This window comes from Eschrichtius robustus, chromosome 11 (genome assembly GCF_028021215.1).
Source record: "Eschrichtius robustus isolate mEscRob2 chromosome 11, mEscRob2.pri, whole genome shotgun sequence".
Taxonomy (NCBI): Eukaryota; Metazoa; Chordata; class Mammalia; order Artiodactyla; family Eschrichtiidae; genus Eschrichtius; species Eschrichtius robustus.
This window is the reverse complement of record NC_090834.1, coordinates 5332716-5360225: the sequence shown is the minus strand read 5'-3', so window position 1 is coordinate 5360225 and position 27510 is coordinate 5332716. Positions and strand designations below refer to the sequence as shown.

General features: G+C 46.8%; 1 protein-coding gene across 3 annotated transcripts in view; it reads right to left on the bottom strand.

Moving 5' to 3' along the window:
- Positions 1-337: 337 nt before the first annotated feature.
- KCNJ1 (potassium inwardly rectifying channel subfamily J member 1) overlaps positions 338-27510 on the bottom strand; it is a 30414-nt gene continuing 3241 nt past the window's right edge. Inside the window, exons 1-2 of one of the 3 annotated variants that reach the window (XM_068556425.1) lie at positions 16326-16444; positions 338-2722 (exon numbers count right to left, since the gene is read on the bottom strand). In XM_068556425.1, the coding sequence (XP_068412526.1) occupies positions 1584-2702 (1119 nt within the window). In that variant the 5' untranslated portion in view covers positions 2703-2722; positions 16326-16444 and the 3' untranslated portion in view covers positions 338-1583. Of the gene's footprint in view, positions 2723-11798; positions 11883-16325; positions 16445-27510 lie in introns of those variants that run through there. The other 2 variants (XM_068556424.1, XR_011075480.1) reach the window with 2 other exon arrangements.

Genomic DNA, 27510 nt, shown 5'->3' with positions numbered 1-27510 from the left:
GGAAGGACCAGAGTGTGTGTGTGTATCTGTACAACCTCAACCCCAGGCCTGCAAAAACAAAGTCACTGGTATCCATGACTATGTGCCTAGACTCACACCGGAGTGTTTTGATGGGGCTGCATGGGATGGGGCACATCTGCACCTGAGGTCGTGTCCTCCTGGGCACGCTGGATTCAAGACAAAACGGGCCACCACTCTTGCCTCTCCCAGAAGAAAGCCCACCCTCCGCAGGAGGATTGTTACCAAGTGGTCTGTCACAATTAATGTGCAATGACTGACACTTGGGGAAAGTACATCACAGTTTCAGAGATTTAATGTATTAATCAACACACTGAAAACATTTTGATTCCTAAGCAGCTTTGGGTACCATCTTTTCCAGTATACATTCAAAATAACGTAAGTAGGAAACTGAACAAGACATTCACAGTAAAACCTTCCCCTGCAGATCAATCTTTATATTACATTGGTCTCTTTGATGAAGATGTGGTGTTGGCCCTCAGAGGAAGGAAGACCTAGCACTTTCCTTACTGTGGGGTCATATCCCATTCCCTTCCCTTTCATACTTCTTCTCCTTTAGAAACAGCATTTCAGTTACAAACCCTCAGGTGACAAACACAAGATATATTTTTCTCAGAAGCATTAGCAGTATTTTCCCTTCTAAACTGTCTTTGCTCCTTCAAACTCCTCACTGCCTTCTTGGAAGATCAGGAAATACTGTTTTAACAGATTTGAAGCCCCTTATCCCATCTAACACAAATTGGAAGAAATATCACCCTCATTTTCAAATCAAACATTCTTTCTTGCAGCAAAGTGTTCATTGAGATTCTAGAGTGGTGATTTAGCCTCTGTCTAAATGTCCTTGGGGCAACACCCAGCTTGGCCACAGGGTCTGGAGGTGCCATCGAGCAGGCTGGGCCCTGTGCTCCTCTCCTGTACGTAGAGATGCGGAGTCCATGGGCCAAGCCTACCCCTTGCTCCTCTGGAAACACAGCATGACCCAGATTTAGATGAAAGGGCCAACAACCAGGGCTGGAGAAGGCCAGTGCCTCACAAATGTTCACTGTGCATCCGTCTTTTCTTATTACTTTGATTGGTTCATCTCCCCCAACTCAGAAGACAATTTTTCCTTTGATACAAGCCAATGTTAAAATAAACGTGGCTTCTTTCTTATCAGTAGAACCAAAATAAGAATATCGTTTTTCCCTGATCCTTTCTAAAGCTTATATCTTCTTTGGGAAGACTCTTAAAAAGATCTCATTTGGTCTGTCCATGAGGCTTTCAATGATTTTTGTCTGTTCCCATCAACACTGCGTGATTTCAAATAATCCTATTCAAGACTTTATGTGAGCTCCTATGGCCCCCATATTCCAGTTTCCTATAAACCCATTGCATGTTCTCATGCAGTTGCCTTGTAGAGCTATATGTCTTGTAGGATCATGGTTATGGGGTTCAGGGACATTGTGCAGGGAGATTTTAAAGGCTCTTGTCCCACTGTCATACCCCCAAATTGTTGATTGCTCCATAATGTTTCTAGTCACTAGGTATCTTCGAGATGTTGCTTTACTCGTGTTGAAAAGCCACTGTTACATTTTGGTGTCGTCTGTTTCGCTGACTTCGGACAAGATGAAATTGGGGTTGTCATAGCCTCTCTTCATCCTGGCTTGAGCATCTTTCTCGTTATAAAGGCACATGGCACAATGAGGCGTCTCCACTTCCACTGTTTTGCCAAAGTTATGGAAATCTACTCGGTATTTCCCTTCCTTGGTCTTGGACACCATGGGAGCAAAACGATAGCCCCAGAGCACCTCTTCCGGGACGTAGGATGTCCGGACTTGGCAGGTAGCACTGGTTGATTCCACCGTGCCATCTAAAAACACCACTAATTCAAAGTCCTGCTGGGGAAGGGTTTCTGCTGCCATGTGGAAGAAGGGGCTAGTGTGGTCAATGACATGGTAAATTGTCAGTGGGGAGATGAAAAATAAATTTTCATTCCCCGCGTCAACCACAAAGTTGATATTGATCTGGTCCAAAATAATGGTCTCTCCTTCAGGAGTGATGGTGGTCTTCAGAAGCTTTCCGTATATGTGACTGCCGATAAGGAGGCTCTTCCGAAGATTAGCCACTCGGATCAAGAGACAGAGCTTCCCGCCCCGCTTACTGATCACTGCGTTCTTGCTGAAAGTAATGGTCTTGGCACGTTTTTTGGGTCTGGAGATCTTGGCTAAAATGGCGCCACACATGAAAGAATTGATGATGACTCCAAGAATAGACTGGAAGATAAGCAGAAAAATGGCAGTGCCGCACTGTTCCGTCACACACCTGAATCCATAGCCAATGGTCACTTGCGTTTCCAGAGAAAACAGAAAAGCTGAGGTCAGGCCATTAATGTGCTCCACGCAAGGCGTGTGGTTGGCGGAAGGGTGGAACTCAGGGAGATCTTTGTGAATGTAGGCGACCGCATACCACAGGAGGCCAAAGAAGAACCAGCTCCCCAAGAAGGCTGTGATGAAGATGGTCATTTTGTATCTCCACTTGAGGTCCAGCACAGTCGTCCAGATATCCACAAAGAATATCAGCCTCGACTGTGCCTCTACGTTGCCAAATTCAATGTTACACCTTCCATCTTTGGAGACCAGCCTTGCTCTTCGCTGAGAATGACCAAGAAAGTGAGTGACAAACCATTTCTGAAGATGTTTGAACATTCTTTCTGTCAACACCCGGCCTGAAATCACATCAAAGAAGAACAAAACAGAACAAAATTATGTGTGTAACACTAGGGCACTAAGTGACTCACTTAAAGAGCTAACTGCCAATGAAACGGCCATTCAATACAATCTGGGTGAATGATCGCTTGGGCAAGCTGACAACCTTGTTCTGGATACCATAATGCTATTGTCAGTAGAAAATTTCTGCTACAAGACCATATTGCTTAAAGATAAAGAGAAAAAATAATTACAGGGAGATAGAAATGTAAAGGAACCTGAGATAGCATACATCCATGTGTTTTCTGACCTTAGTCACACCCAACCTTAAAAATGTTTGTGATAACGCAGACACAGAGAACAGACTTGTGGTTGCCAAGGGGAAGGGAAGTGGGGGAGGGATGGATTGGGAGTTTGGGGTTGGCAGATGCAAACTATTATGCATAGGATGGATAAACAACAAGGTCCTACTGTATAGCACAGGGAACTATATTCAGTATCCTGTGATAAACCATAATGGAAAAGAAGAGGAAAAAGAATGTATATATATGTATAACTGAATCACTTTGCTGAACAATAGAAATTAACACAACATTGTAAATCCACTATGCTTCAATAAAATAAATTTTTTAAAATGTTTATGATAACAAATTATGACCTGTACTATTATTTATTTGATAGCATTCTTTAAATGAATTCTCCTTTCTTCTTTAATAAATTTAGTCTTAAGCTAAGCAAAAATATCTGTGAAGGCAGAAGCTTGATACACTATTTACATTTTTGTTAATATATAGAAATAAATAACCATGAAAAAAAGGCTCATCAGTATACTACCTAAATCATCTTGTGTACTGCTGTGGATACTCACATAGCAAGAGAAATTATAATACAGTTCAGTTCTCTCATTTATCTAGTGAAGGAATTGAGAAAATTTTAATGACATTTCCAAAGTCAGGTCCCGCAGCAGAAATTAACACAACATTGCAAATCAACTATACTTCAATAAAATTAGGACAACAGCAAAGTCAGGGACCTAACCATGGCAAGATGACAACTAGAGCATAAGGCTCCCTGCTTCCAGGTCAGAGGAATCTCTACCTCACTGTGTCTCAGTTATAGCATTTTATATTCTAACACCAGATTTCTCTGAAACATTTCAAGAGAAGCATTGGTCAACTTCCTTTTTTTTTTTTTTGCTCGACACTATTTAGAACCGAGTTCCTCAATACTGTTTGGTCAAGTTATATCATAAGATCTCGGAAGTTTTCTCAGTGGATCACAAGCCTGGGATGCCAAGATTCCCAAAAGGAATAGTAAGATGCTCACCATCGGTATCTCCTACTTCCTTCCTTGCCCACAAGCTGAAGGATGTGGCACTCTGATTTAAAGAATCCTGCACAAAGGTAGAACCATGTTTTATTCACTCCTCTATCCCAGCTGTTAGCACAGACCATGGGCACTTACTATTTATTCAATAAGCATAAATGGAATCATTCCGTGAATGAATTAAGCACTTCAAAATACCATCTGGTCAAAGGTCTCATTGATGACATTATTGTAACTTCCATCTTACAGCACAAAACTGAAAGGATTTCCCCCAAACAGACAGCATTGATGAACCCCCGGGGTCATAAACACTAGATGGTCTCCTCCCCTAGCTGTGCCCACCCCAACTCCCAAGGTGTGCCTGTTATGGTTGTCTTCGTGGTATTTTTAATCAAATGCAAACATGTTTCTAAAATAGATTTCAAAATCCCCCTTCAAAAATGTGTTTATTCATACAAACTAGGAAGCGAAACCAACTTAGTGATAAATTTTAAACAAAAGTGATATCCTACCACGTCTTGCTCATGGCCTTAAACCAGGTGAAAACACAAGAAGACCCCAGGTAGAAGTGGTGATGAGAAAACCACGGCTGTGGTGATTGGAAGGACAGGTTCTAAAGATATTAAAAAAAAGAAAATGTAACCAGGAGAGCAGACAGCAGTGCACTAAGAAGGGCCTGCCCCTCATCTCACCCAACCCTCATTGACCTCAAGTCCCAAAGAATATGAGGGGATGGTCCCAAGTGTGGCTCACCAAGGGAAGTGGTCTCTTCCTTCCCCAATCTCTCCCTTTTCTCTGCTCACATCTCCCCTAACCTTGTGTCCATCCACTGGGGACTCTCTCCCTTTCCCAGGTTCGTGGAAGCTCATACTGTTTACAAAGCTCTTCCTAGGGTGGATCTCACCTAAAACAATAACTTCTAAAGCCAACATTCATCAGTCGAATCCACATCCTCTTTGTCATACATTATAATTCCAGACGTAGCTCCTAACACACCAACCTCTAAGCTTTTCTCCCCCACTATTCTTGTAGTACCACCTAAATTCATTTCACTTTTGAAGAGAAAGAGTACTTCTGTAGAGTAAATGAGTCCCCCCTGATTTATCTCTTGGATGAGTGTGGGTTTCCATGCCTGTCCCCCCTGATTTATCTCTTGGATGAGTGTGGGTTTCCATGCCTGGACTACTAAGAAAATATTATCTGCCTGGCCTTGGAAAGAGAAGGAACGAAAGCAACCAGCTTAAAAAGAGCTTTCCCCAGATCGCCCACACTTACCAACATCTTAAACATATTCCGACCCGCAGCATCCACGGCTGGGGAAAGCAAGGAGGTAGTGTTGGGAGTTGGTCTCTGTAGGCAGGCTGATTTCTTTTAAACCCAGCCTAATTAATGGTAGGCTTTGGCCAGTGGACTGATGCTAATTTGTATTAGCCTGAAAACATTAATTTGATAGTGGAGTTGTGTGTTTTAAACCAAGGTAATTGGTCTTTCTCAGACCAAGCCCCAAGCTGGGTATGTATTTTTTTCCCAAACCCCACATGGCTTGAATACCATCATGCTAAGACTTGATAAGCCACCAGCTAAGGTCCCTGGGCAGCAGGCACAGGTTCTGTTCTGGCATCTTCCTCCTCTCCTTTACCATGCTCTATAGCTCTCTCGCTCTTTCTCCTAGTTTGTGCCCAATACCTTTCACCAGAAACATTAGTTATCATCAATCTCCCAGCATATTCCCTGAAACACACTGAGATACTCAGATTTCTAAGCGTTCACAAAGATACAGGTGAATGATACAGACGTAGGTAAGTACATATTTGTAAGACAAAAATAAGATCACACCAGGAAGAAACAAGATACCATGTTAATCTCTGTACACAGCAGTCACTGTTGTTTAAGAAATTGAGATTTAAAAGCAGCCTTTATTGTTGGATTTATTTTGTAAACTCTGGCATTTACTGAAGGTACTTTCTATATGCACTGGGTTAACCAATGCTGTTGATTTATTTACTCAGACAGTGTGAAGATTTATACCTAGAGAATGCAAGAATACAGGATAAATTCATCCTCTGACCAAACCCATCAGTCACATGGCAGTCCCATTATACACAGCCTATATCCGACTTTGCTTAGACAATGGCATTTAATCCTACCACAGACAGATACAATACGTATTTTTGGAACTATTGGGCGATTAGAAATTGGCCCTGGATTATGTAACATGCACAGTTTTTAGGTCACTTTCTATTGAAATCAGTAAATCTTAATAGCAAGCATAGGGCTGGACATTAGCTAATATTTACCAAAGTCTTCTTAATGGCCTGGCAAAGCAAGTGGATTATATTATTGCCATCTTTTTTCTTCAGTGCTCCAGCATTCTTTTTTTCTGTAAACAGTCCATTCTCAAAAAATAGACTTTGTATGAACTTTCCAAACACTGAGTGTATTGTGTAGGATTTCAAAGACAAATAGAACTCTGTTCCTGTTCTCAAGGAGCTCACAGTCGAAGGGGGAAGTGAGCTCAGTAAATCAGCAATTACAATGTGGTGTGGTTTGTATAATACCCAAAGGACACGTCTCTGCTCAAAGATCTCTATTAGACAGGCATCCCCCAACCCCCTGCGAAAACACCTCAACTGACAGAAAACTCAACTTTTGTGTCGATTAATTTATTTATCCATCATTAAGCAATGTGTGGATTCTAACATGTGTTAGACATCACGGAAGTAATCATTTACCAAATGGGTACAGTCCCTGTCATTGTGAAAAAGCTTCTAGTCTGGGTGGGAGATGCAAACGAGCTGATAAACCGTCAAACGCAGTATGATACCTGCCAGGGTAGAAAACCATGGAAGTGCTCTGGGAGCATCTTATTTGAGGAGCAGAGAAGTGCTATGGAGACCAAGGCCTGGAGCTGGCATTAGAGTCACACATGGTGGGAACTCTGTAACTGTTTGCTGAATGACGATCAATCAATTAAACAAAGCATGCATGAAAGCAAAGAGTCTGCTATCACTTACATGGCTCCCCATCCAATAGAGATATTTTGGAAGAGACATTTTTGTGCGGCACTGAAACTGTAAATTGTGTATGTGACAGAGGCAGGGGCACAGAGGAACTGAAAGAATTGCTGAGTAAATAGGTGACAGTGCTGGGGGACATCGCGAGACACCGGCTGGAACCAGCAAGGGCCAGCACTAGCAAGGGCCAGCTCACTTAGCGTCTGTGTGCCCTGCGAGATGTTCTCATCTAGACCTAGAGGAGAAACTGATACCAACAACACCCGGTCTAGTTCTGCCTCAGGGACAACTCATGATACTTCTAAAGAAGTCTGAACTCTCTTCCAGTGATCAGCCTTTCAAATTCTTGAAAATAAACATTTTCCTCCTGAATCTCCTTTTCTCCATAAAAATGCATGCTTTATTTGCATACAATACCTATGGCAACCAAACCCCTCTGCATTTTAAGTGAGGTACCTACAGTTTGTACTCCTTGATGGTATTTAAAGAACCAGGACAGAGGTCGTTCTTTTGCAGGCAACCCCCTGAGAACAAGTAATTGGGAACTTGGGGTTTCCCGTGGCCAATATCACACTGCCTTCTTCCCACCCCAGCACGCAGCAACCACTGTAGCAGAGAAAAGACGGCAAATAGATGTTGCTTTTTTTTTTTTTTAAATAGGTACTTTTTTTTTTAATGACCCTCCTATTTTTTTTTTAATTAATTTATTTATTTATTTATTTTTGGCTGTGTTGGGTCTTCGTTTCTGTGCGAGGGCTTTCTCTAGTTGTGGCAAGTGGGGGCCACTCTTCATCGCGGTGCGCGGGCCTCTCACTATCGTGGCCTCTCTTGTTGCGGAGCACAGGCTCCAGATGCGCAGGCTCAGTAGTTGTGGCTCACAGGCCTAGTTGCTCCGCAGCATGTGGGATCTTCCCAGACCAGGGCTCGAACCCACGTCCCCTGCATTAGCAGGCAGACTCTCAACCACTGCGCCACCAGGGAAGCCCATAGATGTTGCTTTTATCTCTTATTTAGAATCACAAAGGCTATCGTTCCTCTCTATAGATGAAAAAACAGTTGCTGTAGTCTGCCTTTTAGTCCAACCTCTCACAGCTCACACACAGCCTGAATTCGCTCGGGACATTTCTGAGAGTCAAGATTGTCTGTCAGAGGTAGAAAATAGGAGTTATTGAGCCTGAGAGCAGAAGTCAAATGACTTTCTGTAGTCCCTTTGCAAGGGTGCTGGAGGAGAAATTCAAGCTTCCATGAAAATTGATGGCTTTGTTTCAGGCCATTAACCAACATTTCCTGAGGGCCTACCGTAGCAAGGCATGCAATGGGATCATGGCCCAAGGCCTCTGCCTTCTTAATCAGTGAAATCAAGCAAACTCTCTACTGATTGAACTTACTACAGGCCAGGTGCTACACTAGGAAGCAAAAGAGGTAACTCCCTGCTGTCAAGCTGCTCAAGGATGAGTAGTAATTCAGTCATTATCCAGTAATTGCAATGCGGCAGGTTTGCTGCCCGGAAGGGGTCGAGCACAGGGTTTTCAAGCATCCACCAGAGAGGAGACGCAACAGGCTGAAGGTCAAGCTTACACTCTTTAACACACCTTTGCAGAGGAGCTAAAACAAATGCATCTAACTGATACCGCAGAGGACTTCCTGTTTTCTATGAAAACGGCCTCAAGCTATTGGAGGATGGCCACCCAGCTGGATTTGCAAACCCTCAGTGCCCAGGAGCATACAGTCAGCCAGCTCCTGGGGATACTTATATGGAGACCTATTGTCAACAGAGGGCATTATTTCCTCTTTGTTCCATATTCCCAGAGAAATCACCTCTGATGTCTTTAGCGCTACCAGCCTGCTCCCTTGGGCTCAGCCTGGGTTCTTACATAGAACTTGGCAAGGCTGGTGGAAATAATTTTTCCTGGCCTCATGGGCATGTGAAAGGGCATGAGCATCAGGACCCTTCCAGGCTAGATTTGGGACTGCACCTCAGTAATACCCCACCTTTCCCTGGGGCCGAGTGTCCTCACAGGCCCCCTCCCCTGTGAAGCCACAAGTTGCTTGTGTCCAGGGTGGGAATGCAGCACAGACTTTCCTAGGTGCCCGGTTCCTTCCAGAGAAGAGAGTTTGGGAACAAGAGCCAGTGAATCATAAGGTCTGGGGGTGTTGGTGCTCTCCTAAGGCACACCGGCTTCTGTAGGCATCTCCGGAGGCTGCCGGTCCAGAAGTATCACCCGAATAACTATAGAGATCTGCCATGCATGGGGATCAAGAGGGGGTGGGAGCCCTGGCGCAGGATGTTCATGGCACAGGTAAGAACCAAGGCAGCGGGTAGACTGGAGGAAGTCCAGCTGGGCTGAGCACAGACATGGACTTGAATCCCAGTTCTGTCACTTGATGGCCAGGTGACCTGAGCAAAAGCCACTTAGGCTAACTGAGCCTCAGCTTCCTCGCCTGTGAAATGACTGTAAGAATGTGCTCTCAAAGGCTGTAGTGTGTTTTAAATGCAATCGCATATGCAAAGTTCCTAGAACACAGCTATTACACAATAAATGTATAAATAGTAGTAACAATAAATAGTAGCAACTGTTATTATTAGTTCAGAAATTTAAACCTGTGCAGCAGCTTAACCAGGCATCACCGACCCAGGCCACTGAGGGTCTGCTCTGCAGAGTCACAGGGGCTGTGTGGGGAAATGACACCCAGGTGAGGGACAAGGCTCCTGAGAGAGAGGGTGACAAAGGTTCTGACAACACGTCGATGTCTGTGAACTGTACTGGCTTCAGAGCCCATCCTGACCTGTGGAATAGAAGACCTGAGAAAGCCAAACACATTTGTATAAAGGATTTGTCCATCATCAGGGCAGAAGCCTTATCCTGGAGAGGTGAGAACAGGATAGAGGGAGAGAATTTTCCTTGGTGCACTACCAGGGGTGATGCCCTTCTTCTCTTACCACAGACATTAAGTAGCATATGATTGTATCACTGACAATCTACAGACGCCGTTGAAAAGGAGAAAGCAGCTCCAGACGGCTGGGAGCCAGCCTGGCACTACATCTGGGTCTCGGTGTTGTCGCGAGCTGTCCTGGGGCTCACAGCTGGGTCTTGGTGTTCTCTTGTTGAACCCAGTTTCACAGGATATCAACATCAGAATCATGTCTGAACACAGACAGAAACATGAACATTGTCCAAACCATGAAAATGACCAAATGTCCCCCTGTGCTGGCACTGTGAGTGATCCCTGCTTCTTTACCAATAACAGCTTTAGCCTTACACGGGTCTTCTCTGCTTCTAGATAATAAGATTTATTAACATATTCGATCACAGAATTACCCCTATTTCTTGACATCTAACCCAGAGTAGCGTATTGCTTCCTTAACTCTCCCAAATCACCTAGAACAAGCCCAAATCTTATTTATGTGCTTCCTAACACTCTCTCAAGCGAGGCCCCCACAATTCCTCAGGGTGCAGGTGCGTACTAGCTGCAACAAGCCAACTTGTTCAGCTGCTGGGGTGCTCCTGGTGTTCTTTGGCTGGAAGGCACTGACACCCCAAAAGGCAGAAGAGCACACGGAAGAGGTGTAACTAAGAGGTCATAAAGCCGTTTCATAACCAATTGACGATTCCATACCATTGCTTCCAGAAGTCACACTCGCATATGTATATTTGCAGGCTTTTGTATCAGGATGTGAAAATGAAGGAACAAATTTAAGTATACAAAGTCACCAAAAGAAGTTAAAATGTTCAAGTTCAGTTTTAAAGTTCTATCTAGCTAACTAGTTTACAAGGGCCGTTGGTCATCCTAAGATAATTCTACTCTCCCCACAAAGACCTGTATCACTTCCTGGCACCTGGATTGGGACCCAGCAGGAAGCATCAAGAGATGTGATATTCCCACCAGGACAGCCAGCCTGGGAGTCTGTGAGGCTGGCCCCAAGCCAGGTGTCCGTAGGGTCTCACCAGTCTTTGGTGGCAGCATGCCTTTGCTGTGGAGTAGGAAACCTGTGCTTTGGAAGTTGACACTAATTTTATGTGTATTTTCAATTTTGTTTCCTTGTTGTTCTTCAAAGTTGTTTTTTAAAGTATTTTGGAAATGTTAGCATGTCTCGGTTCTGCAAAGGGACCCCCGTTAGGGGGGTCCCTTCATCTCTGCCTGATTCAGAGTTTTGAAGGGACAGTCACACATCCCTGGGGGCTGTGGGTGGTGACCACAGAGTGAGAGAACCCTAGAGGATGAGAGAAACTCACAGTCACAGAGTTGGGTCTTCTCGGCTTTTATTCTAAAGATTTTCTAAGGAGTCTATCTTCTCAACTTCAGGGAGTTCTGTACTTTACCAAAAGAAGGCATGGCTTTGTTGGCTATGCGTGGATTGAGCCAAAGTGAAGAGGATAAACCAAGGGAAACGTGAGGATGCACAGCTCAAAGTGAAGGAAGGGAAGCCCAGGGCTGAGAAAAGCCTCAGCAGACTGTGAAATGGTCATTAAGACCTGGGTGGAGGGCCTCCCAGCTGTATCCTTTGTGAACAGCGCCCTCTAGAGCACAGTGCAATGGTGCCCTGAAGCAGGGACCTTCTGGGGCAAGAAGCCCACAGTGTCTGCCCAGCCACAAGTGTGAAATCTCCTGCAACCTGGGTTGTCCACTGGCTTGTTTACTGAGAGTCCAGTGTGGACATGAAGTCACTTGCCTCTGTCTGAAGAGCTGCAGGAGATGATTTTCAAAGCTTCATGTATGACTGGAATTTGCAGTGACCCAAGAGCTGCTGGCTTTGGGATTCCAGTTGTTGGGCTTGGAATTTGCCAAGTTGCCTTTGCTGGGCTCAAGATTGGGGGTGAAAACACAGTATGGAAGATACCTAGTAAAACACAACAAATATGGTTATCACCTGGAGAGAGATGACAGGTCCCTAGAGAATCCTGGGTGAAATTCCATTCAGTCTGTCCCAGGACCAGATGGAACCCTCCGCCATGGAAAGGGTGGGAGGGTCAGTTCTCAGGCCTCCACCACGCACTCAGGCCAGACCTCCTGAGGGTCACTGCACTAACCGTTGAATTCTAGTTTCTGATGAACCTATAGCTGAGAATTAAATTAACACAAGGACCCAAAGGCATTTCTAGTCTCATGGCCTTTTATTCTCATTTCTATTCAAAAGAAATCCATTACAATGAAAAGATCATTATACAAGTCTAGATATAAACCTTATGCTGAAACCAAAACCAATAAATTGTGTTCTCGAAAGATAGTATATAAACAGAAATTGCTTGTGTATAGTAAGTTGTATGACATATGCACTAGAATATTAGATATTTAAAGGAATCCTTTACTGAATAAGTTTATAAAGCAAAGAATCATTTTTTCAAATAAAAAAATCATTTTCTCACTTGTTTGGCTTGTAAAAGTATGTGTATTGGGGGATGAGTGTAGTTTGTTTTTCTGAAAACTGGACACATATGTAATAAAATAATTTTTAAATCTCTCTCAAGCACCCGCCTCAAATGGCACTGACGTTTAATAAAAGAGTTTAATGTTTACCAAAAGTTGTATTTATATGTGTGCAGAGACCCCGTTATTAGTCTGACCCTTCTAGCTCTCTGTGGTTTGGGTTGGTATTACATCAATTCAGTCTTTCCAGCCCCAAAAAGGAATGAATTCCATGTGGACTAGAGACCCTGAACATGCTTTCCTGAGTGTCTGCAACCAGAAAGCACACATGATTTTTAAGAAAACATATAGAATCCCAAACCTTGAAGATTTATAATATAGAGGAATCATTCTGACGCCTCAAGTTTGGCACTGGGGGGCTATTAGTCATGATGCTGTGCCCACAGGTGAAGGGTGTCGTGTTGGTCCATCCCCGCTCCAAGAGACATGCAAAGAGAAGGTGCAGAACCCCAGGTTCCTGAGTTTGGAGGGGACCCCTGGGGGCCTTTCAGTCCTATATCCTAGCTTTTGTTTCCTGTCACTGTCCCAGCAACGGGTCTACGGGGCAGGATTTAAGAGGTGGGTGTGTGGGGTTTGAATCTGGAGTCAGTCACTCACTAGCCCTAACTCGGGGTACCATCCAATCTCTCAGTGTGTCGATTTCCTCATCTGAAAAATGGGCCCATTCATATCTATTACAGATGGATAGAAAGAGCTCAGGCAGCACTTAGGCATGGAAAGTGATCCAGCCATTAACACCTTCAGGAATGCAACCTCCAGCTCTAATTTCTCTGTCAAGTTACAGCCATACATTGAATGAAAGATCCAACCGTGTCATTATCTGTGATGCCTTTAAATTCTGGGCTTCTCTTCACCAGTGTCCGTGCTGCAATAGCAGCATGCTTCCCAGAAAGGTAATGAGAAGGGCAAGGCTCTAACCACAGGGCAGGGGATTAGCTGCAGAGCCCACCCTCCTGTGGATTCTGCTGCTCTGCCCCGGGAGCTTCTGAGGGTCAATGATTACCAGCTTTGGCTTGGGTTCCGCCGAGCCAAGGGAGTTGCATTAATGGGGCGGCACGTCACCCACCCTCCCACGTCCAAGAACTTTCTGGGAAAGCCCTGGAGGCAGAGGGAGGCAGACTCAGCAGCCCCCATGACCCTGTAGTTCCGTGTCCTAGAGCCGTCCTTGGGCCTGTGCTGAATTCCTCTATTTGGGGCTCTTCTTGTCACCGGGCAGGGCCCACCCCAGGGGATCCTCTCAGAGTGGGGACATTGCTGCAGAGACGTCCCACCCGCCTCCTCACAGTTTGACGAGCTACGCCAGCAACTGTCTTGCGCGGCTCTTGGCAAGTGTCTGCCCCTGAAACAAGAGAGCGAGCAGGAGGAGGGCCTCCCCCAGACTCAGAGCCGGGTCAGGGTGGGCAAACCTGAGGCCTCGCCGAGACCTGCCCCCGAGAGGGTCCACGGAGCCCACGGCAGCCCTGCTGACGCACTTTTCCTCATTCCTCTCCTCTCTTTTTACTCACTGGTGTGTACAGTGTCCTGGAAAATGTGAAGTGAAATTCCACTTCACTTCCTCTTATTTGCCCTTCTAGTCGTAATCAAACTGAATCACAAGAAGTTTTTCCGTCTCAGAAACGTTACTTAACCTCTCCGCAGTTTTTCCTAATAAATTGGTGATTATAACGCCTATTTGTTGCCAAGGGGATTCACTGGAAAATATACATGTCCACACAAAAACCTGTGCACAAATGTTGATAGCGGCATTGTTCGTAACAGCCAGAAATTAGAAACAGCTCAAATGTCCATCCACCGATGAATCAATAAATAAATGGGGTTTGTCCATACAATGGAATATTATTCGACCATAAAAAAGGAATGAAGTACTGATACATGCTACAAAGTGGTGAATTTTTGAAAGCATTATGCTAAGTGAAAGGGGCCAGATATGGAGTTTTTCCATTTGTACAAATGTGTAGAATGGACAAATCTACATAGAGAGAAAGTTAGATCAGTAGTTCCCAGTGGTGGGGGGAGAGGGAAGTGGGGAGTGACTGTAATGGGTACGGAGTGTCTTTTTTGAAGTGATGAAACAGTTCTAATATTGATGGTGGTGATGGTTGTCCAATTTTGTGACTATACCCAAAATCCACTATTGTAGCTTTAAATGGGTGGATTTCATGGTATAGGAATTATATATTATTTTATATTATATTATATCAATATTGTATTGTGTCGTATCATATTGTACTATTTCAATAGAGCCGGTACAGGAAAAATCCACATCAAGTACCTCTTGCACGGCAGGACTTGGCAAACTGCCCCCATCTGTGTCCTGCCTCTCCAATTCCTTCCTCTCCATCTCTTCTCCTCCCTTCTCTCCCAGCGCCAGCCGGAAACACCACCCTCGGCCCTTGTAGGGCCCTCGGCTGACCTTGGCCCCCTCCTCCTATAGCAAGTGCCACCGTGATTCTGGAGGCACCACATCCAAATTATTTCCTTGGTCATAAGAGTCTGGAGGCGCCCAAAGATGCTTCTGTCCATCCTCACCCTCAACATGCACTCTGCCTGCAAAGGAGAGACTGCGCCTCTCCCGGCATCCATGGGACAAGCCCTTCTCCTCCAGCCCGGCCGGCAGTGACTGGGAGAGCAGCCGAGGCAGAGCGTGGTGCCGCCCCGCCATCCACCCTGGCCTGGGTCCCACACGCCGTGACCCTGACCTGGCAGCTCAGGGTTTAGCCCCGGGTCAGCTCTGCCCACTCGCCCCTCACAGCTCCCAGGGAAGGAGGTCGGGCCAAGGTCCTGAGCTTGGGAGCAGGTCTACTGTCCCCCAAGCACCACAGGCCTGCGGACCCACGCGCCATCTGATGGGTCGCCCGGAGGCAGACGGGAATTCATGTGGCCTTGGCCTCGTCAGGTTGCCCCTCGGTCCACTGTGCTGGCCACGCCTGCCCACACTCCCTCACCCTCTTTCACCCTCGTGGGAGCTCAGTTCCATTCTCTCCTGCTCTTTCCTTCACGCAGGACATTTTTTTTTTTTTAATATTTTTTTTGATCTGCACCATTTTTGAAGTCTTTATTGAATCTGTTACAATATTGCTTCTGTTTTATGTTTCGGGTTTTTTTGGCTGCGAGGCTCTTGGGATCGTAGCTCCCCGACCAGGGATAGAACCGCACCCCCTGCATCGGAAGGTGCAGTCTTAACCGCTGGACCGCCAGGGCAGTCCCCTTTACTCAGTACATTTTTTAATCTTCATTTTTTCTTGACCTTTGTTCCTTGCCCATGGCCCTTGTTGTATTCCTGGAGTCAGTGACATTAGTTATCCATTCTTAGACCGACCGCTGTGGACACTCAGCTACCTGACAGATGAGCCAGAGTCCCATCGCATCACTGAAACCACTCGTGAGGCCACATTCCCCCACGTCCTTCCGCCTGCCCACACACACGGAGGAGGGAGGAGGGGGCGTGGAGCAGCTTAGGATGGGAGGGGGGGTCTTGGCTGCCTCCTTGGTGACAGCTGGGGGGAGGAGCTGTGTGGAGGCCAAATTCAGGGCCTCTCAAAGGAGGGACAGAAAACCACCCACTGTGCATTCCCGGAGGTTGGCCCGGCCCCTTTCTCAAGGGCAGGGCTGGATTTCCATGTACGCTTCCTGAACACGGGTCACCCCTCTCTATTTTCAGTTGCCAACCTTAAAAAAAAAAAAAAAACCTCACCTGCATTAACATGTATCACAATGACCTGTTTGATGACACACCATCAGGACCAATCCTGGATCATGACAAATAAATGACATTTTGGGGGCAAAGAAACTAAAGTATGGCCCTTGTCCCGTGGTGAGAACTACTTCCTACAAAAAGAAGAAGAGGCCAGTCTACCTGGAGGGCCTGTACAGCCTCCCCGGAGTCTCTGCTGGCCTTGAAACACGTGGTCTGGAGTCAGACTTGAATTCCAGCTCTGCTGCTGACTGATGCCCGTCTGAGCTGACTGCCTGCGTTTTCACAGACCTAATTTCCCAATGTAATCTATTAAACCTGGAAATAAACAAGACAAAACGGAAAGTCACTAAGAAAAGCTTAGGATCAATAAAGACCCTGGAGTTTGTGGTGAGTTATGTTTGCTTCTTCCTTCCTTCCTTCCTTCCTTCCCTCCTTCCTTCCTTCCTTCCTTCCTTCCCTCCTCCCTTCCTTCCTTCCTTTCTTTTTCTGTCTGTGTATCTTGCTGCTCTGCACAGCCCTAAATTGCAGAGCCAAAGCCACTGTTTCCTGGTTCATTTTTCCAGTCCATCCACACTCCCAATAACTGAACCCATTTTCAGCAATGGGTTTTTCACAGCATCACCCTAGTCCTGGCTTGGTCCCCTTTGCTCGGGCTCCCCTGGGCCAGATGGAGAAGCAAGGATGGAAGGAAGGCCACTAGGAATTGCAAAGACCAGTGGGCTTAGCACTGACCGAAATGCTGGCTCCCCGGTGCCTGTGGGGTGTGGGGTCCGAGCTGTGGGCGCTAAGACTGAGAACATCACTGCAGAAGGCCAGTAGGTGGGGCTGGCAAAGCAAAGAGGGGGTTCAGCAGGTGTCATAAAGGTAGTGAAGGTCAGGCTGGAAGGTGGTGTGGACTCCGTTTAAACCCCACTCCTTCCACTTGTCAACAGGATAAATGACTTTGCTTCTCTGAACCTGAGTGTTCTCCATGAACATGGAGATAAGAATGCCTGTTTCACAAGCTGAGACGGGCTTCAGTGTAAGAACACACAGCAGAGAGTCCAGCACGTGGGGACTTCAGTGAGGTCAGCTTCCTTCCGTGCTTGGCAGAGTTGAGGAGCCTTCATGAAGAGACAGCCAGTGTTGATTTGGCATTTGAGGAATAATTTGAACTCCCGGGTCTGGTTTGGAGGAGGCGGCTGGCTCGCCTGCCAGATCCAAGGACAGACTCGGAAGGGCCCACGTGAGCTGCAGAGAAAATGCAGGGGCGGGCGTGTGGCCCCGCGGGGGGAGATGCCAGGCCATGGGCAGTATTCTTCTGCCTCTGTTAGCCCTGTCCTGCCTGGCTCTTCAAGAAGGCTCTCCCCCCAGAACCTCTGGGAGGGGAAGGCAGCGGGCTCCTGGTTGCTTTAAGGGGGCCTGTAAGGAGCGTGTTTGCAAACATGAAGCCCAAAGGGTGAAGACTTTGTTTATCTGGCTGCTAGGGAAAAATAACAAAGCTGGGGGGAAAGATTGACGATCAAAAAGAAAAAGATTGCCCATAAAACGACCAGATTAGATTAGACCACGAAGATCCAATTATGCCAGACCAATTGAATTTCCTCTGAGGTTAGCATGACCAGCCTTCCAGAAGCAGAGGCTGCTGGAGCACAGGGCTTGTGATTGGCACCTGGCACAATCCTTTCTCCAAAAGCTCTTAGCAGGAGTTCAGACCCCAAGAGCCCTGGGTGGGGTTGAGAGGTGCATCTCCACCGGGCATCTGTGGCTGAGATTCTACTCTTAAAAAATGTCCCTAGCACCCTCTTCTTTTCTTTCTTAGCACCAAATAGAGTTTATTATATATTTATTTTGTTGAATTCGTGCCTTCCTCAGCTCTGTCAATGGCAAAACATTTGAGGAAAACTTGATTCAATCTTGTTTCTTTTCTGTCTCTCATCCCTACATCCAATCCATCAGCAAGTCTTCTCTGCTCTTCCTACAAAGTATATTCAGAAGCTCTTTGTCCCCTTGGCTCCATCTCCATCACTGCCACTGCTGTCCAAACCACCATCACTCCTGCTTTAGCTGCAGAAACCACCTGCTCACTCATGTCTCTGCTGTCTCTCTCTCCTCACCCGGACACACTCGCCAGGTCAGAGGCAGGTATTTCTGGTGTAAATCAGATCGTGTTGCTGCCTGGCGGAAGCCTTCCTTGGCATCCCCTCGTCCTAACCACCACAAGGTCCTGTATAACCCGGGCTCTGCCCAGACCTACCTCACGTCACTGTGCTTCCACCAACGGTGCTGCTCAGACCACGTGCCACACTACCCCTGCCCTGGTCTTTCGCACCTGCTGTTCCCTCCTTTGGGGCTGTCCTGGCTCCTTTCCGTCCGTCAGGACTCAGTTCCGTGGTCACCTCCTCTGAGGGCCGTTCAGCATCCAATCCCAGGTAGCACCGTGGCCTCAGTCAACCCCGCTGCTCGCATCTCATCAATATCAGATGTCATCTCATTTATCTGCCAATTTATTATGTGCTCACTTCTTGTCTAGCTCCCCTCTAGTCGAATATATCCACTCCACGAAAGCAGCCTGTCTTGCTTTCCTCTGAATTCTCAGCTCCCAGATCCACCATTAGAGAAACTCTACAAATAGTTCTCAAAAGAGTAAAAGTTCATGCCCTCCTCTGGCTGGAAGTGCACAAGCACGGGGACGTGGTGTGATCTGTTCACAACTTTATATCCAGTGCCACCCACTGGACTCCATTGCCCCTCTAGAGAGAGAGGGGGGAGAGAGAGAGAGAGAGAGAGAGAGAAAGAGAGAGAGAAGCTATTTTCCTCCAAGATGCAGCTGAACATGATTTTTACTTGTTCATGCAACTAATGACGAAGTAAACATCCAATGATGGTATGAAAACAACTCGTGGTGAATTCATAAATGCCAAGTCTAAGAGGTGACAGGGAGATAGTGCATGCTCCTATCATATGCATTTGTGGGCATTTCCCCCCTAATCTTTTAAAGTTAAGTTTAGGTTTTCTACAGTGTGCGGTGGCACATAAACTTCATGTATTTTGAACTCAATATTGTGCATGGAAATGTGTGTAAGAAATAGATGTGTTTCTGAGTGTTCGTTTCCATGATCAAAAAACTACCCATTTTGGAGACTTCCCTGGAAGTTGCGAGGTTAAGACTTTGTGCTCCCAATGCAGGGGGCGTGGGTTCCATCCCTGGTCGGGGAACTAAGATCCTGTATGCCACATGGCGTGGCCAAAAAAAAAAAAAAATTTTTTTTTTACCATTTTTAGCGTTTATTTACTTGGTCAAGGGTTTTAAAGTTTTTAAAAGTGTAGAAGCAGCTGAAATATATTCAAAGCTCAGAGGCTCTGACGAAAATGTGAATGAGATAGATCCAATGAAGTGCAAGGCTCAGGGAGTCTGGGTGATGGAGAGGACGGTAGGGAGCCCTGGCCAGCAAGAGCAGCTGGAAATGAGGGGACACTTGACCAAGCAGGGGTACCCAGTGGAAAACCCCCGCTCCGAGGGAACAAGCAATACAGTGGTGAGTCCTGAAATAAAGGACATAGGAAAGGGCTTCCCTGGTGGCGCAGCGGTTGAGAATCTGCCTGCCAATGCAGGGGACGTGGGTTCGAGCCCTGGTCTGGGAAGATCCCACATGCCACGGAGCGACTAGGCCCACGAGCCACAACTACTGGGCCTGCGCGTCTGGAGCCTGTGCTCCGCAACAAGAGAGGCCGCGACAGTGAGAGGCCCGCGCACCGCGATGAAGAGTGGCCCCCGCTTGCCGCAACTAGAGAAAGCCCTCGCACAGAAATGAAGACCCAACACAGCCAAAAATAAAATATAAATAAATAAAAATTTTAAAAAAAAAAGACACAGGAGAATGGCTGTTAAAGAAGTCACCTACACACCACCATGTTTGCTTGTTTGTTTTAATTAAAGTGTAGTTGATTTGCAGTATCATGTTAGTTTCAGGTGTACAGCAAAGTGATTCAGTTATACGTATATATGTATATATCTAAATATTTTATTCTTTTCCATTATAGGTTATTACAAGGTATTGAATACAGTTCCTTCTGCTATATGGTAGGTCATTGTTGTTTAACTATTTTATATATAGCAGTGTGTATCTGTTAATCTCAACCGCCTAATTTATCCCTCCCCCACCCTTCCCCTTTGGTAACCATAAGTTTGTTTTCTACATCTGCACACCACCATGTTTTATGGATAGTTAACCACTGTCAGAAAGCTATCTGTCTCTCTGGCTACAGTTAGTGTTTGTTGAATGAGTGAACTGATGAATGAATGAAGAATGGGAAGCGGGTCAATCTTCCCGTGTTATCTGAAGAGAAAAGGAGATAAGATGTACAAAAGTAACTGGCGATTAATGAAAGTTCCATCAGGGACTTCCCTGATGGCGCAGTGGTTAAGACTCCGTGCTCCCAATGCAGGGGACCCGGGTTCAATCCCTTGTCAGGGAACTAGATCCTACATGCGTGCCGCAACCAAGGGTTCTAATGCCACAACGAAGGAGCCCACGTGCCGCAACTAAGGAGCACGACTGCTGCAACTAAGATCTCGCACAAAGAAGGAAGGAAGGAAGAGAGAGAGAGAGACAGAAAGAAAGGAAGAAAGAAAGAAAGAAAGTTCTATCAAGCTTTCTTGAATCTAGTTTAGTGTGAGGGTAGTTTTTCCTCTAACCCACAGATCAACAATAGCGAACATTTATGTTCTGGGCACTCTCCATGTGTAAACTCAACAGTTACAGCTGCTCTGTGACTTACACAGTATCATCATTATTCCCAGGGTATAGAGGAGAAAATCAGAGGTCAGAGAAGCCAAGTTATTGACCCATGTTCCCGGAGCTAGGAAGTTAGAATTCAGCCTACTGTAGCTTCCTCTGGTGGGATATGTGTCCACCTTCCGCTTAGTTATTGGAAGAAACTCATTAAAATGCATCCCTTCCAATGTGACTTTCTTTGGCACAGACGGAAGGCGGGCGGTGTGTTCCCTAAAAGATCCCCTTCCAGCCAGGCAGAGCACCTCTCACACGTGGCTGGAGGGACGCTGCAGGGTTTGATTTTGCTTTACAGGATTGGGGCGGAAGGGTTGAAATCATTGTGGAGGAAAAAGAATGAACGCTTATTGCATGTCTGCACATGCCAGAGACTGTGTTGCGGGCTTTGCAGAAATTAGTCCATTCAATCCTCACAGCGACCCCATGAAGTAGGTATAATTATCTCTATTTTACAAGGAAGGGCACTGAGGTATGGAGAGGTTAAACAGCTCAGATGAGGCAGAGCTGGGATGGGAACCCAAGTCTTCTTGGATCCTTCTACCAGAAGCTCCATAAAGATTGAATCAATTCTGGTCTAGGGTCAGGGAGGAAAGGCAGGAAGGCCTTGGGGAAAGACAGGCCCTCCTCTGTTTCCCTCTTTCTTTCCTTCCTTGCTTGCTCTTTCTCTGCTTGTTCCTTCCTTGTTTTCCTTCTGTCAATAAATATTTACTGAGAGTCTATCACATGCCCAGCTCCGTGCTGCGAGCTGGGGATAGAGCAGGAACGAGATTGGTATTCAGGGAGGTGGAGAGAACAGGACAGATAACAAAAAGGAACCAAATAAACAGGGTAATTATAGATGGCGATAAGGGCTGAGAAAGCCATGGCAACAAGGGGTGACCTTGACAAGTGGCAGTGAGTAGAGGGCACCAGGAGCTAAAGATGGTGGGGGGAAGCAATGCCACGATGAGAGAGGGCAGGTCCTCCCCCAGGCCCGAGGCGAGCCGAACTCGGCCTCCTCCCAAGCCGCACCTGCTGGCTCCTACCCAGGGCGTTGCTCAGAGAGTTTTAGCACTTCAGGCAGACCTAGGAAACCTGCCCTGCCTGCACCCCCGGCTGGGCACAAAGCCAGCTGCAGTCTTCCCATTTGTCAGATGACAATAATAACATATCTACCTCCCGAGGCCATCATACAAATTAAATGACGGAGCGTTTGGGAGATTTCAGACGAATGAGTGACACACTATAGAAAAGTGAGCTGGAATCGTAGCAAGAGGGAGTTCAGCTAGACACAAGGAAGAAATTTCTGATGGAAAGGATGATATGATGCACAGCAGGTTTCCAATGAAGGATCTTATCTATATTGACCATCTAAAATAGAAGCAATAGGGTTAGCAGATGTAAGCTATTATATACAGGATGCATAAACAACAAGGTCCTACTGTATAGCACAGGGAACTATATTCAATATCCTGGGATAAACCATCATGGAAAAGAATATGGAAAAACGAGTGTATATATATGTATAACCGAAGCACTTTGTTGTACAGCAGAAATTAACACAACATTGTAAATCCCCTATACTTCAATTTAAAAATTAAAATAAAAATAATTTTTAAAAAGTTAAAAAATAAAATAGAAGTGATAACTATCTGTCTCAGATAAGTGCCTGACCCTCCATAGGCTTCGTTGTGTGGAGTGAATAAATGTAGAAACGGATGAATTTTTAAATGCAGGAAGAGGCAGCTTAAAGAACTCAAGAAGTCTCTTTGCTAGTTCTAAGTCAGGGATTCCAGAAGCTTCTCTCTGAACAAAAGTGAAGGCACCGCCCATTGGACCCCATGCACACAGGACCCTGGAGACCAGCTGACCCAGCTCCTGCGACTGCGCCCCTCCCCAGCCCTCCCCGCACCTGCGCCGCAATCCCACTGCACACCCTGCCCGGGATTACTCTCATTAACTCCGGGCCGGGGACCAGGGAGCGTCCACAGTGCACAGGCAAAACCAGCATCTTTCTGTGGGTGTCGTGCCTTCTCTCCATCCCCCGTCACAGCTGGGCCTGGAAATGGCTCAGCATCTGGTCGCTAGTCACCAGATGCATGGCGTTTACTGTGTCTGTCTTGGGAGCTTGGCCTGCCTGCGGTCTGGCTGCTGGAGTCCCTGCGGCCCCTCACCCACAGGGCTAAGCCGGCAGAGACAGGACCCCCTGCACCACCAGCTTCCGCCCAGGCTCTGTCCCGAGTAAAGCAGGCGGCCGAGGGGATTAAAGAGGCCTGCTTCCCCAAGCAGCTCTGTCTGGTAGCTGCAGGTGGGGACCAGGGATCAGGCAGGGGGTGGGGAAAGAACAAGAGTACAAGTAAGGAGTCAGCAGGGAGAGGAGGGGATGCTTGGAAGAGATGGGGCCTTGACCCCTTGGTTGCCAGGGTTATGGTACCTCTGGGGTCTCTGGGGCCTGGGCAGGAAGGAAGCTTCCAGGCGGCTGGTTTATGGGGTGCTTCCAGGCGGCCTGAAGAAAGGCTTAGCCAGGGGAGGTGGCCGGAAGTGTCTGTCCCGGGTCCACACTTAAGCTAAGAATCAGATACCTGCCCCTTCGAGCCACCAAAGGCAGTGGGATCGCTGGGGACTCGCCTCCTTGCTGCCAGAACACAAGACCAAGAGTGAGGGGCTCATGGTTGCTCCCTCCAGGACCTGGGGTGGGAAAAGACTCCAAGTCCACCCTGCCTGTGGGCAGGCAGCCCCTGAACCCCTCCCCCAGAGAGACGGACGCTCTGAAACCCATTCCTGCCTCTCAGCACCCAGATTCCCCCTGATACCTAACCCACATCCTCAGGCTGAGATTTGAATCTACTCTCCTCTTGCCTTCAGCAGGTATGAGAAAACCAGCCCTTCCCATGTTAGGGAGCAATTTTAGCCCACATCCCTCGGCGACCTTCTCAAATGACAGCCTGTTTCTCAGCCTCCCTTCCCTGTCACGAGAGTCAACTCCCGGGAAGGAATTTGCCCACTTCATGCCCTGAGTGACGAATCTCTCCGCTCACATGGCTCCAGGCACAAGCCTGGCCTGGGCCCCCTTCCCTACCCTCCCCACACCCCCCTCTCACTGCCACCAGGTCCTTAAAGAAACATCCTTGTCTGTAGAAGTCCAAAACTGCAAATAGCACCACAGGCCAAAGGAAATCATGTATTAATAAAAAGGTGAATAAAATCCAAATCTTGGACACAGTTCTCTCCACTTCTCAGCTGGACTCCTGCCCCAGGGGACTCCATCCTGTCCGTGTCTTGACAGCGGTGAGCGCCCGCACCGCCTGAAGGAAACCCCGTGCTCTCACTCACAATGGTTTTGGATAAAGGAGCGCAAGAGCCCCAGGCTCTAAAGGGATGCTCGGAATGGTCCAGGTAAGCAGTCTGAGTTAGGATCTCTCAGAGCTGCCCTCTCCTCTCCATCTAAGGGGATGGAGCAGTTGGGAGAGGGGACGAGCCTTCTCTCCTCGACACCCCCCCACCCATCCCACTGGGGCCACTCTGGGAGCAGACTGGGTGGGAGGGGAGAGCCCAGCCCCGTCGGGTAGAATGTGCCCCTCCCAAGCCTCTCTCATTCCCACCTGTCTGTCCTCCCAGGGGCCTGAAATTTCTGCAAGGTAGGGACAGGGACCTCCCACTTTGGAAAGCCCAGCACAGCATGGGCTTCCCCAGAGGTCTTCCGGCTGATCCCCTGACCACTCCTGTGACTTCTCTCTGAATCCGATTCCTGCCCTCTCCACCCCATGCATAGTTCATCAGAGGTCCAACCCCTCAGAACCTCTGAATCCCCTGATCCCCGACACGGTTGATTGCCTTCCAACGCAAGCCAGGGATTACTCTTATCTCTCCCAACATCTTATCAGTGACTCGGACCCCAAAAGGCCACATTTCGGGGAGTCTTTGCCTGCGAGAATCTAGCAACAGTTATTCATAGTTTCCAAGCTCTGTCAAGCTCCTCAAGGACAAATGGCAGATCTGGACGGAGCCAGAAAGCTCCCGAGCGTTTAATCAAGGGCAGTGAATCATGAGTCTTCCCCTAGGGTAGTCACCTGAGAGAGCTGTGGTGGTTCCCGCTGCAAAGACGTACCAACCTGTTGCTTTCAACCGTGTTGTGTTGCATATTTAAATCTGCTGCCTGGGGATACGGTGGCACATTTATACCCCCTGGTAGATGCAATTCCTGAACCTGAGCTAAAAAACATAGGTGTTTGTGCAATTGGAAGAGAGGGAAGGCCACGGATGGACATTGGAAAATTCTGAATACATGGAGATTTCTGGCTTGTATATTTCAGAGTATTCAAAAAGAATGTTCTCTTAAAGCCTAAATGGGTCACCTACCTCTATGAATGTTTACAAGGCTGAATGACTGCAGGTCGGAACCTGGGCAGACACATGCCCACCGGGGCAGACCACACACTGGGGAACAAACAACAGGTTTCCTTGAGTTAGGAACAAACAACAGGAACAGGGAACAAACAACAGGCTTCCTTGAGTGAGGAAGTTACAGATCCAAAGCCCTGTTGGGTGAATTCAGGTTCCTGCTTTACCTGGGGACACTGGAAAGTCTTGGACCCTTCTAGCCCTTAGTTTCTTCTTTCCTACGATGAGTGAGCGAGGGTTCTAATGAACCCTTAGAATGATTGTTTAAAATTAGTTGTGCACACTACTATATATAAAATAATCAACAAGGACCTACGGTATATAGCACAGGGAACTCCACTCAATACTCTGTAATAACCTATATGGGAAAAGAATCTGAAAAATAGTAGATATATGTATATGTATAACTGAATCACACATGAAACTAACACAACATTGTGAATCAACTATACTACTCCAGTATAAAATTAAAATCTTGTAAAAATCTGCCAAAAAAAGAATTCGTTTCAATGCTCTGTTTTTTAATGGGATGGTATTGGGTTAAGTTTTATTTTAACAGCTAAAGCCCTTAGTTAGAGTTTTCGAGAAGGAACTACTTGGGGTAGAACATCTTTGGATTCTCAGCAGTCTTGAAGTTGCCCATTGTCTGCATTATTCTTGGTTCCTTTGTGCTGTTTTTCAAACAGACCCAGGGAGTTTCAGGGGCGAGGGCATCGCTCCCTTTGTCTGCTCGTGGATTCTGACAAGGCAGCAGCGAGGATGGGGAAAGTTCTCTGAACATCCTTCATAACAAAACCAGCGAGGATGGCTTAGGATCATTCCATCTGGAGCAGAGAATGGACTTTTCTGAGCCCCTTGACCTTAGGTTATTTTTTGCTTATTGTTGACTTTTCTAGGTCTACCTCCTATATGTCTCCCCAGGAATTTTTCTTTCATCTTTTTTCTTTTTTTGAAGTTGTTTGTTTTTATTCTGTTTTGTTTCTCCCATTTCCATACACACTCCCTGCTTGTTCATGAAGATTATGAACTACATAATCAAGCCAACCACTTTTGCTGTCTGGAGCAGAGCTAATATTACTCATGAATCATATATAATCCAGGAGACAGAACAGACTGGGAAGGTCTGGTCCTTTTTTCTTTACTTTTGGCTTTAGCCTAAGTCATCACTGCCCTGTACTTTCTTTTCTCAACCTATGAAATTTTAATGATTTTATTGACCTTGAGATGAAGGTAGATGGATGGTCCCTTGGAGCTGTCTCTTGACCCCCTTATCAGGCTGACCATCACCTCCACCTCTGAAGACGGCGAGCTGATGTGGGGAAAAGAGACAGTGGGAAGCAGAGTCTTTAAAACTAATTAATATATTCAACTATCCTCAATTAATTATTGGGCAAACTTTGATTTCTGTGCCAATAAATTCATTCGGCTGTGACTTGAACTTGCAACACGATACATATTCTGGCATATTCTTCTTCTCGGGCCTGGCAGAAACTAAACTGGAACACTTTGAGTCCTGTCTGGATCCCAGGAGTTACTTCAGGTCCAGGCAGAAAAGTCCTAGGGGCACCCGAAGTTGGCTAGTCTGACATGAGTCTATCCTCACTTAAACCCCAGCGGGCTGCTTTTTCCAGATCCTCTGAACTGTGAGATCTCACTATCCGGGACCTGTCACCCGCCTGCCAAGTGGAAGGAGGAGGGATATACGGTGGATGCTGGGGTCAGATAGACACGGGTCTGAATCCCAGCTCTGTCACTCTCTGCCTGTGGGACCTGCCCAGAGCGTCTCACACGCTGTGACTGGACAGGGGTCACGTGGACCCAGATGCTGTCCCCTTGCCCTGGGGTGGGGCTGGAGTGAGTGACCAGGCCTGAGATGGCAGCCTCTCCACTGACCCCAGCACGGGGTGATTGTCTTATCAACGTCATCCTATTCCGTGTGGCCCCCTAGAAAAAACTCAGGAGACACGGACTTAAGTTCCCTTCCCTTTGTCCCTGTCATCTTTACCTCCCTGCAAAATGGGGCTGAAAAGAGCACCTACTCGAGACGTGGATGGACCTAGAGTCTGTCATACAGAGTGCAGTAAGCCAGAAAGAGAAAAACAAACATCGTATATTAATGAATGTATGTGGAATCTAGGAAAAGAGTACGGATGAACCTATTTGCAGGGCAGGAATAGAGACGTAGACGT